At 29.3% G+C, this 13475-nt stretch overlaps 2 protein-coding genes across 3 annotated transcripts in view; both read left to right on the forward strand.

Annotated features, from left to right (window-relative positions):
• Nucleotides 1–8370, forward strand: part of LOC109537861 — a 23867-nt gene extending 15497 nt beyond the window's left edge. For both annotated transcript variants that reach the window (XM_048663972.1, XM_019904790.2), the window contains exons 3-4: nucleotides 3872–4024; nucleotides 7031–8370. In XM_048663972.1, coding sequence (XP_048519929.1) covers nucleotides 3872–4024; nucleotides 7031–7132 — 255 coding nt within the window. In that variant the 3' untranslated portion in view covers nucleotides 7133–8370. The remainder of the gene's footprint in view (nucleotides 1–3871; nucleotides 4025–7030) is intronic.
• A 3363-nt stretch (nucleotides 8371–11733) lies between these two features.
• The window catches only part of LOC109537851 (allatostatin), a 35160-nt gene continuing 33418 nt past the window's right edge, over nucleotides 11734–13475 (forward strand). Inside the window, exon 1 of the mRNA XM_019904779.2 lies at nucleotides 11734–11798. The gene's annotated coding sequence lies outside the window, so the exon portion shown is untranslated. The remainder of the gene's footprint in view (nucleotides 11799–13475) is intronic.

Below are 13475 nucleotides of genomic sequence, written 5' to 3' on the forward strand. Positions count from 1 at the left end.
TTCATTAATTTTTTGATCATATATATTATAATCCATAATGACGGTCGCATTACCTTTATCAGCAGGCAAAATTTTGATTGTTTTATCTTTTTTTACAGGGGACATTAATGCTTTTTGCTCTATTAAGCTTATGTTTTGTTTAATTTTGAAAGGTTTTTCTAGAAGTATTTTTGATCTTATACGAAATTCTTCCTGTTGTTCTTCAGGTAAATTTAGTGTGTAAATAGTAAGTACTAGGTGATAGTTCTTGATTACTTTTTTATAAATAATTCGTTCTTATTGCGAAATAGGAGCACTATTTATCAATCTGTAATAAAAGACGTGAGACGTGAAATTCTGTATTTTTTAAAAACAAAAATTTTTGAGGCGAAATACCCAAAAAGAAGTTTGTAAAAAAAATGAATCCGCCTCAACAATATAGAACTTATCTAATTTCTTTCATGTCATAATTTATAATTTTATAACAAAACCCCAATTTCAGTTTTCTCTAGATATCAATAAACTGAAATTCATTTTCTTTTTCTCAATACTGACTTCATTCCTTCCATTTTCTGAGTACATGGAAAAGCGATTGATCAAACTGTCCAAGCAATGAATTAAAAGCTGGCCCATGTTAGGAAACATCGAGATTAAGAAAATTAGAGCTTTTAATCATAAGTCGACTTGTGACCCTAAAAACGTTTTTTTCTTATTTTGTATTCTTCTGACAAAGTAAATCAGTCCAGGGGGCAAAACGCCAACATAAAACGGCACTCGATATGTAACAGCGGCTAATGCCAAACGATAAGTTAAACATTTTTAGGTCTCTGTTGGTGCCGCTAAAAAGAAAACAATAACGTCGTCCCATTTACTCACGAATTAAGATCATTGACATTTGTAGGAACAAGGGAATTAAAAATCTTTAATCACAAAACCGTTTAGCAAAATTGCCGACTAAATTGAGAAACGGGATAAATAACCTCGCTCTAGATTGACTCAGAAAAGGCTTTAAACGATGTGCCGCTGTTAAGAAAGTAATTAAGCCATTTGTAAAGAAACAGGACTTTGGACCATGAAACTAATACTGGTTGCTTTTTCCACGAAAACTCAATTAACAGTTTCAGGGTATATTTGAGGCAATGTCGTAATCCCTTCGTAATTTGATTTTACATAGTTTATTGAACCCCTATGTAACCAAAATAAAACTGAATATACTTAGAATACGTGTTTCACTAATTGTTGAATAATGGCAATGTATTAGGAAACATGTACAATTAAAACAAAAGGGATTTATTAATGTTCAAATATATTTCCTTGCATGGAGATAAGTAGGAACTTCTGTGAAATTATTCTGAAGCCATGTTATTTCAAATATGCTTGGAAAAGTAGTTTTCTGAACTACATTTGGGTTAAATGACTCAATTGCATTCGAAGTTGAGAGCAATCGACTAAAACTCTAGATGTATGTATTTATCTGATAGACACTGTCTGTTTGACCTTTAAGGCAGAGTAAATATTGCTCCAAAAATTTAACACTTCAAAGTAATAGTCAACTTTATACTGAAATAATCTGCTTTCAGTACACACACATTTTCTGAAAGCGCCATTATTTCAAATAAAATAGAGCAATTATTAATAATTTATGTCATCAGAATTAAATATTTTAGTAGTCGCTTAATATAACAAAATTTATTGCACCTCTGGCTACTGTTGTTCAAATATCTCCAGTTAAACTCACGTTTATTGGCCGTAAACTCGACGTATACAAGCAATGCAGAGATTACTTACTTAAAACTAAATGAAAATAAATGCAAGTAGACAAGAATCCTGCAGAATTAATCCTTACTATGTGGAAAAATACAGCACACCTTAATTTAAGAGATATGTACCAATAAAATGGATAATGCATAATTCAGTACAAAGAGCGTTCCCATGTTTATCCAGAAACCCGTGATAATTAAGATTGCCGAAATTCGTGAGTAGGTGAGTAGATTTTATTGCCAGTAAAAATTATATCAGTTAATTGAAAAGTTAATTAATGGAACATTAAAGTAGAAGGCAGCTGTATATGAGACTATCACGACAGTTAACAACCCGGTATTAACTGTCATGAATAAAGGACATAATAGAAATACTTTCAAATATAAAAAAAGCTTTAGCAACTGAAAATGTAAGCGAAACCGTATGAAGCCCATAAGAACGTTTAGCAGTTCTCACTAAATTTTATTCTGGCCACTGGTCACTTTTAAAGGGGGTCAATAATAAACGTCTGTCTGCAATATATAATAATTTAATGTATAATAATATAATAATAAATCATACAAGGATAATACCGATGAAAATTATTGTCTTTATAGTAATAAATGTCTCTCAAACTCAAGCGAAGAATGAGTTTGCCCATGTTCTACTGATTTCTTTGAAACTTTATAAAAACGATCTTTCACTTATTTAGCCATTATTTGTACTAGATTTTTGAAGTTTCTGGCTTGATAGTCATGAAAATTATCTTTCCACATTCAGTTTTACTGTAGGATAAATCGAAAACGAATCTGAAGTTATACAGTAAACTACTCAACTCTAAAAACCAAGCATTTTAATTCCTTGAAATATCAAGTAAAATGCAAAATTCCTACTTCGAACTCACAAAGGCATAATTCAGCGATAAAGCACTTGTTTGGGTTAACAAATAATTAACTTCAAATCTAATTACCTCATCCAAATCGGCATAACCAAAACATGTTTTTTGTTCATTTTAATCATTATTACAAAACCCTTTTTTAGTTTAAGGACTGAGTCAGGAAAAAGCGTTAAACATATAAACCGTTCTAACTCTTCACAAAATCAAAAAACTAAAATTCCAATCATAGAGGCTCTTCCTTAGAACCTCTAAATGATTTTGACATATTAAACATCGAACTGTACATATGGTTTAGTACCTAGAGATATTACATCTGAATTGGAAGTGCGTGAACTAATAATCAGAAATTTTATGAAAATTCATTGCGGACCCACCGAAAAATAGCCACAGAGGTAAAAGTTTACAATAACGATCGTATCAAACGTTATTAAGCTGTTCAATCAAACATTAAGTGTTAACCAAAAAGTGAATTCCAGGAAAAAATAAAAAATCTCTGTCAAAACAAATAATTTCGGCTTCTTTTTTTTAGATAAGTTCTATATTGTTGACGCGGATTCATTTTTTTTTTAAACTACTTGTTGCGTATTTTGCCTCAAAAATGTTTATGTTAAAAAAAGACAGAATTTTCTCACGTCTTTTATTACAGATTGATAAATAGTGGTCGTATTTCGCAATAAGAACGAATTATTTATCAAAAGTAATCAAAAACTATCACCTAGAGGGTATCCTGTGAAACACTTAGGCTCAAGCTGTAAGAGGAAATTCCAATTAGTAAAGAAATTAATTGTGTAACAATAGTAGGATAATAAAATATGTAAAAATTCGCTCTGATAATTCGTCTGTGCAAATTGTCTATTCTTTTTTTTATTACTCGTAATAAAATCATCTTTAAAACGCTTTTTGTTTCATCATAGAATTTTGTCAAGGGTTCGTAAGTTATTAAGGTTTTTGTGTGTAGCGATGTTTTATGACTCAGTTCTAATTAGTATTTATATGCGAGATATGTAAAATTATCATCATTCTTTACAAGTATACAAAATGTATAAAAAAAATATAATGTACCCAATATTGAGATATTTAAACATCAGTATCATTCTACAACAATTCAAAAATAGCCATAGCCATATTTAATATTTTCTTGTAGTATTAATAAATTATATTTTAATTAATTTTGAACTAAAAATAATGAATTAATACAGACATAATTAAATATTTTTATATTTTATTTATATTTTATATTATTATATTTTATAGATGATAGTCCCAAAAAAGCGAACTGCTCTTCTCGTCAATCGATTGATGGTGGCATTGAAGGATGCTCTAGAAGAAGAAGAACGAGAGAAAAATCCAACAATTTCCAGTGTTTTTGGCAGTTCGGGAAATCTATACTCGGACGACGTAAGGACAGTAAGTTTGTCATTTAATTAGCCGCTTATTATAATATTTAAGCACAAGAGTCACAATTATTTGACTAAATAGAATTCTCCTCTTTCGGTTAATAGAAACAATTCGACAAATAAGGACATTTAAATCAAAACAGATGAAACGTGCTGATTGAAAAACATATTTTGCTAGAAAAACTTCCATTTTTCGTCCAAAAAGCTCAATTTTTTCAAAAAAGAGACCCGCCTATTTTCAGACGAAGCAAATAAAAATTGTGTTAAAGTTAGCAAACTGTAAAATAACTGGTGATTGTCAAAAAAATTTAACTGAATGACAAATTCACATATAGTTGAAACAACTAACATAAATAATAAGTTGAACACAAGAACGTGTCTAAGGAAATAATGAGTCCAGTATCATCAAAATAATTTACGGTATTATTTGTCTCTTGGGCACTTTTCGAAAAACGGAATTACTAAACAAAAATAAAAAATTGAGAAACAATCTTCAACCTATTGAACAAATCAAAAAATAACATTAATCTTTGTTTGTAACATTATTTTGGAAAAAAAAATCTTTTTAAAATTGCTCACAGAAATATGATCACAAGCATATGATATACGACTGCTAATATTTTCGGTGAACTTTTCATTGAGTTTCTAATAATCTAACATTAGTTTTCATGTTCTGTCCTCATTTATTGCTTGAGTTTATTTTAAACTTTGTTAAGCAGAATATTAAATGTTAACTTATCTCAACAAAAGCTAGAAACCGTTCTTTCTGCAATTACTGCACCTTGATCTACTTGTTCAAAGTCCAAAGCGTACAATGTGCAAAGATCAATTTTTCTTATAATTGAATACCTTAAAACCGATATTTGATTTATTATTATGATAGATTGATTTGATTTATTGGTACATAATTTTCTTCGAGTCACGGACACCCTTTATATAAATATATAATAGTTTTTAAACGAATTTATTCAAAATTATAATTATTTGACAATTAACACGTAAAATTGGTTTGAAAAAAACGTGCGGTAGAAAATTCTTGCAGAAAACTTTCATATCCTCTTTCATCGGGCTGTATTTTGCGCAAAAACCTCGTTAAAATGTTCTATTTATAACGTCAACACCGGCCTCGAAATGTATTTCTATTAACAAAACCACTTTGAAGTTTTAAAAATATGGATGTACATAGTTAGAAAACGAAGTCAAGAACAGGAGTTAATTTCAAAACTTTACGAGTTGGTTTAAATTGGCCTCCAGTTGTAATTTTATAAAATGCATAATTCTTTTGTGTTAGTGATTACATTTTTAACTTGCAAATCAAACTTTCATATTGCTCATTGTTATTATAAACAGCCATGAACTGTGTTGATGGGAGAATATATTCAAATAAAAACTAATTCGTTGTATAATTTCAAATAAGTTTATATAGCCCATAGCTGGGATTTAAAAATATTACGTTGTTAATACAGATAAACAATTTGAAAAATTCGGTCGTGAAAATAAAAAGGATAACACCATAACAGGTCTAAAATTATACTAATACTTTCCAAACAGTCTCAACCACGTAATGCACATCAACTTAGAAACATTTTTTCTCAAAGAAAATTCAATTTACATAAATACTACGATCAAAACCGAAACATTTTATACAAATATCAACATGTGGTTTGCTGGATTCAAGGATGACACATTTTCTATGTGGTAAATGTTCGAAAGTCCCTCAATTCTGAAATCCCGTTTAATGAGAGCGACGTTTCCAAGATAACCGGATAGTTCTAGGGAAAATGACAAAATAAATTATTGTGTTACGTGTTTATCAAACAATACGGCTTGTAATAGAGCGCTGTAGTATTTTACAAATGTAAACACTGTAGGCCTGGATATAATTTCAGCAATGTCTTTTTGAATGCCGTGTATCCAGGTATCATAGAAAGTGTCTGAGCAAGCCCTAAAATTAACAGATTAAAAGCCAATTTTAAATTTATTAACTTAATAGCAATAATAAAATGGGAAGCAGTTCTCCTTAAATACAGTAGCGTTGTAGTTTTATCAACAAATAAATAAATTAGCGCAAACATTCTTTTAAGAAATTGCCATCAGTTATTTTATCAAAATATTCATTTATTTAAGTGCCGCAATAATCGCAATACATAATGATGGTTTTGGAAAATTAACGATTTATTCAAAAAATTTAGAAAAAAAACCGCAGAAACTAAACATGGAATGTAAAGTAGCGTGTGATATTACAAAATCATACTCTGCACTAATCAGTAGTATTTAAGTTCTGAAACTGGTGAACTTTTCGATATTTTATTTTGACTTTCTTTTCCAGGGCGACCAAAAAGTCCGAAAAACTCTTCTCTTCTAAAGCTTATTTATATCTAAGTTTTATTTAACTTCTGAAAAGAAATATTTTACGCAATCAAGTATAATCAACTCAACCTGCAATAACTATTACACTTAGAAATCTAGTTTGAAATTTAAAAAATTGTTACTTTTATATTAACCAAAACTCGACCCAAGAGGTCAAATCTCGAAGTATTCTTATTAATAATAAGTATAAATGATTAAAATATCTGGGACATTTTCGGTAAATTGTTTGTGTAGTGCAAACTTGTAATAAACCCTTAAAACACACGAACACATATAGACTAGATCGAAAGGCGGCAACTTAAAAAAAATAAATTCTTAATTCAGCGTCATTTTGCGTCAAAAATACTATATACTGTGGATGCAACTGCATTATTCAAACCATTGCAAAACCATTATGATTCTGTTTCATAAGTTAAGTAAGGTCAAAAAACCGTGGAGAAAATTCTAGTGACGCGATTTCTAATAATTCGGGCCTTTTGTGTCTTATTTTTCACTTCCCTCATATAGATGTCGGAGGAAGCTCTATTAATTATCATTCACCATTGAGTAAGCAGTTAACTGCCTGACCAAGTAAAAACAAAACGCTTAATTGCAGCTTATTTCTTAATAAGAAGTGAGAATTAATTTTATGAATATTGTTTTTCAGATGGACCTTCAACGCAGAGGACATCAGCCATCTTTATCAAATGGACAAAACAAACCAAGACTTTACTGGCGCTGCTACTTCAACGCAGTCACCTGCTTCTAAATTGCATTTTTCTTTCAAGTAATATGTCGTAACATTACTTCTGTTATTATTTAAGTATTTAAAAAAACATGATATAGATTTTTATTCGTGCTAGTATAACAAGTATTTCACAAATACAACGGGCAATCTATTAGGGAATCAAGATTTAATATAATTATGCTACATGAAATACTTGACCTGCCTTGATTTTAGATATATGCAAAATAAGTTCCTTACTATCCTTCTATTAATTACTTTAAAAGTATTTTTTTTTAGAAATGTGTATTAATTTGTTTCATCTTTATTTCGTCTTATAATGAAAGAGGGAAGATTTTACTTGCCAATAGTTTTCTATTCATTTTTGTTATCTGCGGAAAGTGTGTTGAGCGTATTTATTTAATTAGTATTTATTTGATTCCAAAAATGTCTGCAAGTTGATGATATGATAAGAGCGTGTTCTCCTTTCCATAGGTGAATGAATGACCGAAAGTAATAGAAAAAACAAACTGTTGCAAAATAAATGCAGTCAATGAAAAACAAAAATTCTTCTCGTTCTTGGGTAATTTTCATGCACGCATTTCAATAAAGAGAAGAATTAGGAGAACTTGGGGTTTGGGGGAAAGTGGGGTGCGCACTTTATAGATTACCATTACCTCATTAATTCAATACAAAACTGTAAACTTGTTCCTGAGCAAATTTTAAATGTTACTGTACTTAAATGTATTATTGATTTAATGATGGACTATCCGAAGACACTTTCCATTAATGATTTTTCAAGTTAAACGAACGATTCTTAATAGAAAGCAATTCAGAATCAAAGTATAGACACCTGCTATTATTTAATCTTAATGACAATAGATATAAGTACGTTTACTTAAACTATTAAAACCTCAATATACATGTATTCAAATGTATGTTTTAGCAATAGTTCTATATTTAACTTTCATACGAATACTCTAATATATGTAGTGCAAAAGATTTAATGGCTATAATTTGACATTGTGATCGGTCTCAATTCGAAAAAGCATTTAAGGAGAGAATTTGATTTTATTATAATTTAAAATATTTTGACAAATATTGATGAACAAAACAAGTACTTATTCCAATCTACCAATATTTGTATCAAAAATTAATTCCAAAATAAATTATGCGTACATTTTGTGGAGTACATTGGAGACCAGATATTCTAAATATCGCTTGTTTGTTCTTTAATGTCATTATTTGGGCCTATTTAAGTTAATTAAAGGAAAATGTTGTGACCCTTTTTTTGCTAACACATAAAGTTGCGTCCATTCCTTATTTGCCGAATTCCTGAATAGCGAAGTGCCTATTCAGGTTTGTTTAAATTATACCAATATGCAGGATTTTTATTTTATGACTTTTTTGCATCATATAGTTTTTTAGTATAAAATTTCCAATAAATATAGATATACACATTTTCAAAGAATCACATTCTTATAGACATGTTAATTTATATAGTCCACACACACCACATTAAGGTTTCAGGTTTCCTTTTGAGTCGCCCTATATTATATCAACCTTTTATACTACTTACATATAACATCCAATTATTTTTATATATACAGGTGTTCCGATAGGTTTTGAAATTAGCATTTCCATGTCTGCTGTTTTAAGATAAAAATAATTTAACATTCAATTTAATTCTTTGGGCGAATGAAAGATGATTAAGTGGTAATGATCCAATACCCTACTTTGCGTACTTTACGAGAGGTAAAATGGCAGTCTTGATAATTTTGGCGACTCTTGGCAAATAAATTATAAATTTAATGTAATAAAACAAATTAATATTGTATGAATTACACTTCAGTCTTTTCATTCACTACGCATAGCCGCATTATCATAAACATCAAAGACGAGCTTTTGAAAAATACTGCATAACTTATTTTCGGTTAAGCCTCATTTGAATATATTAGAATTTATATCAAATATTGCGATAACGATAAGATGTTCAGTATTTACACTGACATATTAATTTCTAATAATTGCTTGAAAAATATCTTGTTAAAAACTGATAGTGATAACTTGAAAATAATTTTACAGGGATCAGTTTTATGAATGTTTTTGTATTGTTCATCACATGTAGCGAATAAATGAGTCTCTCTAATTTATTCCGTCTATGGTAAACCGTCGTTTTTAAATATATTACTGCTGAGTTTCAAGTATTTATAATCAAAACTTATAAGAACAAATTCTACAGGTCACAAATATTAGTGCAGCGCCTACAATAATTTCATAATCCAAAATACACAGTTTTACTATTCTATGAACGGAAGTACGGTGCAAATTAGTTATGATAAGAGCTATAACAATTGAAACGGTTTTGTTATGTTTAAATAATCATTGTGCAATTTTAGTTATGCAGATTGGGGTTTAAATTATATCAAAGTGATTATCGATTTCGATGCACGTCCGCGGAATAAATGCATAATTATCGAACAGCAATTCAAACTGGAAACGATTTTTTTTTAATTTCTAATAAAAATGCAAATTGATTAGTGAAGTAAATCTTATTTACCACTACCTGGCAAATCCAGTTTAAACAAATATATTTTTTAAGTTTTTGTTTAGTGTATTTTTGTCATAAAAATATATTAATTTGAATTACTTTAACTAATATTACTTTCAATAATTACACTATAAAAGCATGCATAGTCGTACTTGTAAAACTATGTTTAAATATTACATGTATGAAAGCCCAATTGATTAAATTTACTCTGTATAATTAACCTGATATTTTATGTTAAAATTTAATTATCGATAGGAAGAAGGTGACTACTTGTACTATATAGAACTTACTGAACAAACAAATAAACATAATTGAATAGTTTTTACTGCCTGCATTTTTCGAAGCGATTTTCCTTGACATTCCGGTCGTATAAAATCAAGCTACTAAAGTTAAAGAAAGAATCATCTATGTTTAATAGGACCTGAATCTATGTGTTAATAGTGTTGAGTAGAGAAAACATCAATTTATTATATTTTATTCTGTAATCTTAAAATTAAAATATGAAATGGGTCCAAAATGGCTTTCTGTAATAATGCCAAGAAAATATTACAGCTAATTATTGAGTTTATTATTAATTTCTTAAAACGTTTGATATCGAAAGCGGGAAAATAATTATTCCAGAAATACGCTATTGAAATTTTTTCAATGGGTCGCACGAAACTCTTGCTTTATTTTGTCAAACGCAAAATATAAACATTTGAGACAGCTGAAAAGTGAGAATAATTGTCGTTTTTCTGATTTGTAAATTTTAAAATATTATAAGCAAAATTATTCCATCCACTAATATTCTTTTACAGCCTTAAAATAGGAAAAGTGATATAAACCGTTCGGTTTGGACGTGGACATTTAAAATTTCAATTAGATGAACAGATGGTGAACAGATGAACACAGCACATTCGAATTTTCAATCCTTTTAGGCATAGTTGAAAACACATTCAAAATTTATCACATAGGTTGCAGCACTAATGATGAGATTATACAGGTTATAGAAGCAAGAACAAAACGCTAATGCGTTGCATATATTGCTATTACACAAATATATCCAATCTAAGCCAATATCTAACTTAACAGCTGAAATTTACGAGTTTATTAAATAATAATAATTGTTGTATACATACATATAGGTATTTTGCCTGAAAGTTTTGTGGTTTTGATAAACGCAAATTTCCTCATGTTCTTTTTTCATTGTGCATTGATAATAAAAATGTCTTCTTATTTAGAAAACGACTAGTATATCAAAACGCAATATAAACTTATTTATTTATATTAATATATATTTATTTATTAATTATTTTTCTCAATAGTAAATAATAGGCTTACTAAAAAATATTAATTTTTGGTCACCATGAGGGAATTGAAAATATCTCATCGACCACCACATTAGAGCTTAAAATTATAGGTACTTGTAATGTAATGTGAACCGTGTGTGTTCTCTTTAACAAAAAAATGTCTGTGAAGTTTGATTAAAACTGTTTGTAAAAATGTGGTGTTTAGTAAGGTAAATCATTTGTTCTACAAGGCACTGAACATTTTATTAATAAAAGTATTATATTATTAGGCAAATTACCTGCCATTTCCATCACCATTACCTGACTTTGTTTTTATTATTATAGTCATGTCTGATTATGGAACGGATGTAGTAACGAAACGTTGCCCATTTTACTGTGTAGGCATGTTAAACTAAACACGAAATTTTCACAGGAAGGGTTGAATAAATGACACTTTCTGTTAGTATAAAAGGTTCAATTTTATATCAATATCAATGCTTTAAAATGAAAAATTTTATAGACACAGTTAAAGTTTCAAGCTTGTCTGGAACTTTATTTATTAGATAAGGCCGCCCAATGAAATATAAGATTCTACGTCAGTTGGCAAGTTATTAGGTGTTTGTTTCCTCCATTATCCAGTTTTGAGATCAAATATCCTGTTATAAATGTGATTAACTCACTGCAGGCAAGTTTGCTGTTGATTTCGTGGAGACTTGCACTTTTTCGATGCTAGAAAAGATTCTTCCTCGTCGAACTTGAGCGGCTGTAGAAATAATATTGAAAAATCTGTGTTTGTGTATTCAATGGATTTCATCCTTGATCGATATTTTGATCAAAGAAAAGTTCGGGGCAAAACTTTGCAGACGGACGACAGACAATGCTTGACAATAAGGTAAGCTAATATATCAATTATCATTTCCTTAGACATTTCTTGAAACTGCTGATTAAAACCTAATTTCACATCACTCAGTTTTCAAATATCCTTAAATTATTAATTTAGAATATTCCACTTCATCGCACCTACATCTCCAAAAATTTATAAAATTACAAACATAATTCATCCTTTGCTTGTTTCAGTCGATATCTAAAATCTATTTACATGCATATTTTTTTTGCATTAAATTGTAATGTTTGCTCGTAAAATGAAAATCAAAGGGAGTTTATTTAAATAAATGGAAATTTAATTTTCCTATTGATTAAATATTTCGAATGGAATATTTCCATCCAATATACAATTACTGAATCTATCAAATAGGTTGTTACGTGTGAAATAAGAAATATGTATTTATTTGTTTTTGTTGTGTGCAATTGTTTAATTTATCAAAGCTTATGAACTGCGGGAGGTTTCCAGCAAATCATATTTAAATAAAAGCCCATTTTTGGATGAAAACCTTGACAGTTAAATTTGAAACGTGGAAGAAATATAACAGAAGAAAACGCTTCTAAAAAAGCTGAGATATTTGTAAACACAGTTATATAGATTAACTGTTACCGACTTTGAACCAAAAGTGCATACAAAACTACACAATATTATGACCAACGCTTTCAGAATGCTAATTTAATGAGCGTGGGTACAACAAAGCAGGACTTTTAATTCTTTGCCCCATTTGAATTAATTTGTGTATAATACTGAATATACAAGTCTTTGTACGAATTTAAATATTTAATTTCAGCAAACGTGCTAAACTAACCGCATTAAATGCTGACAGGCAGAAGAATTTAGGGCAAAAAGGTTAAGGAGGTTGGGAGAAGACAAGAGGGCAAAGGATACTGGTAGTTTTGTGCAAATAGCAATTTGAAAAACACCGAAAATATTGTTTGTTTACGTATGTGTACGGTTTGCAACGAGCTGAAAATGCACTCAAACGGTATGTGGGCCGCTGCTTCTACATTCAATTATAATCTAATCAAATGATTTTAATATCCGACTATTTTTCTTTAATGTTAAATTATTTTTATTGATTTAAGACATTTTTAAACTTTCCTGGTATTTCAGTTTCAGCCTTATAAAATAGTTTATAAAAGGGGTCATATTGTATATTCCCGTGTGAACGACCATGTCATTTTAAATTACGGTCTGAAGTAAAAGAAATTATTGAAGAATTGATGGTGATCTAATAGGATATGAATATTTCCATTAGTTCTAAGCAAACTCTTAAATATTTCTAAAATTCTGTAAAATTATTCAGATTAAACTGATAACAACTTTCGAACAGTTCAGTTAGATTGATTTTGAATTAATTTGATTGATTTTGATTAACGGCATTAAAAATCTAAGAAGATGATTAAACCCGAGAAAAGAAATAAGGCTGATTACGCTAGTTGGTTGCGTCGCAAAGATCAAACAGTAAATGAAACGCTGTTTGCTTTAAAAAATTGCGACGTAATAAAAGGTAAAAAAGATATGCGAAGCGATAAAATGATCAGAAACCGGAGCTATGAAAAAACATAGTTGAACTGTATAAACCGCAACACAAAAAACACAGCTAGTAAACAAATACATTGATGGATGCTTTGCTTGAAAAAAACTTAGACCGTCAATTTCCTGCACATAAATATGCAATAACAA

Source organism: Dendroctonus ponderosae, unplaced genomic scaffold (genome assembly GCF_020466585.1).
Source record: "Dendroctonus ponderosae isolate FM_Combo_2020 unplaced genomic scaffold, Dpon_F_20191213v2 Dpon_F_20191213_2, whole genome shotgun sequence".
NCBI lineage: Eukaryota > Metazoa > Arthropoda > Insecta > Coleoptera > Curculionidae > Dendroctonus > Dendroctonus ponderosae.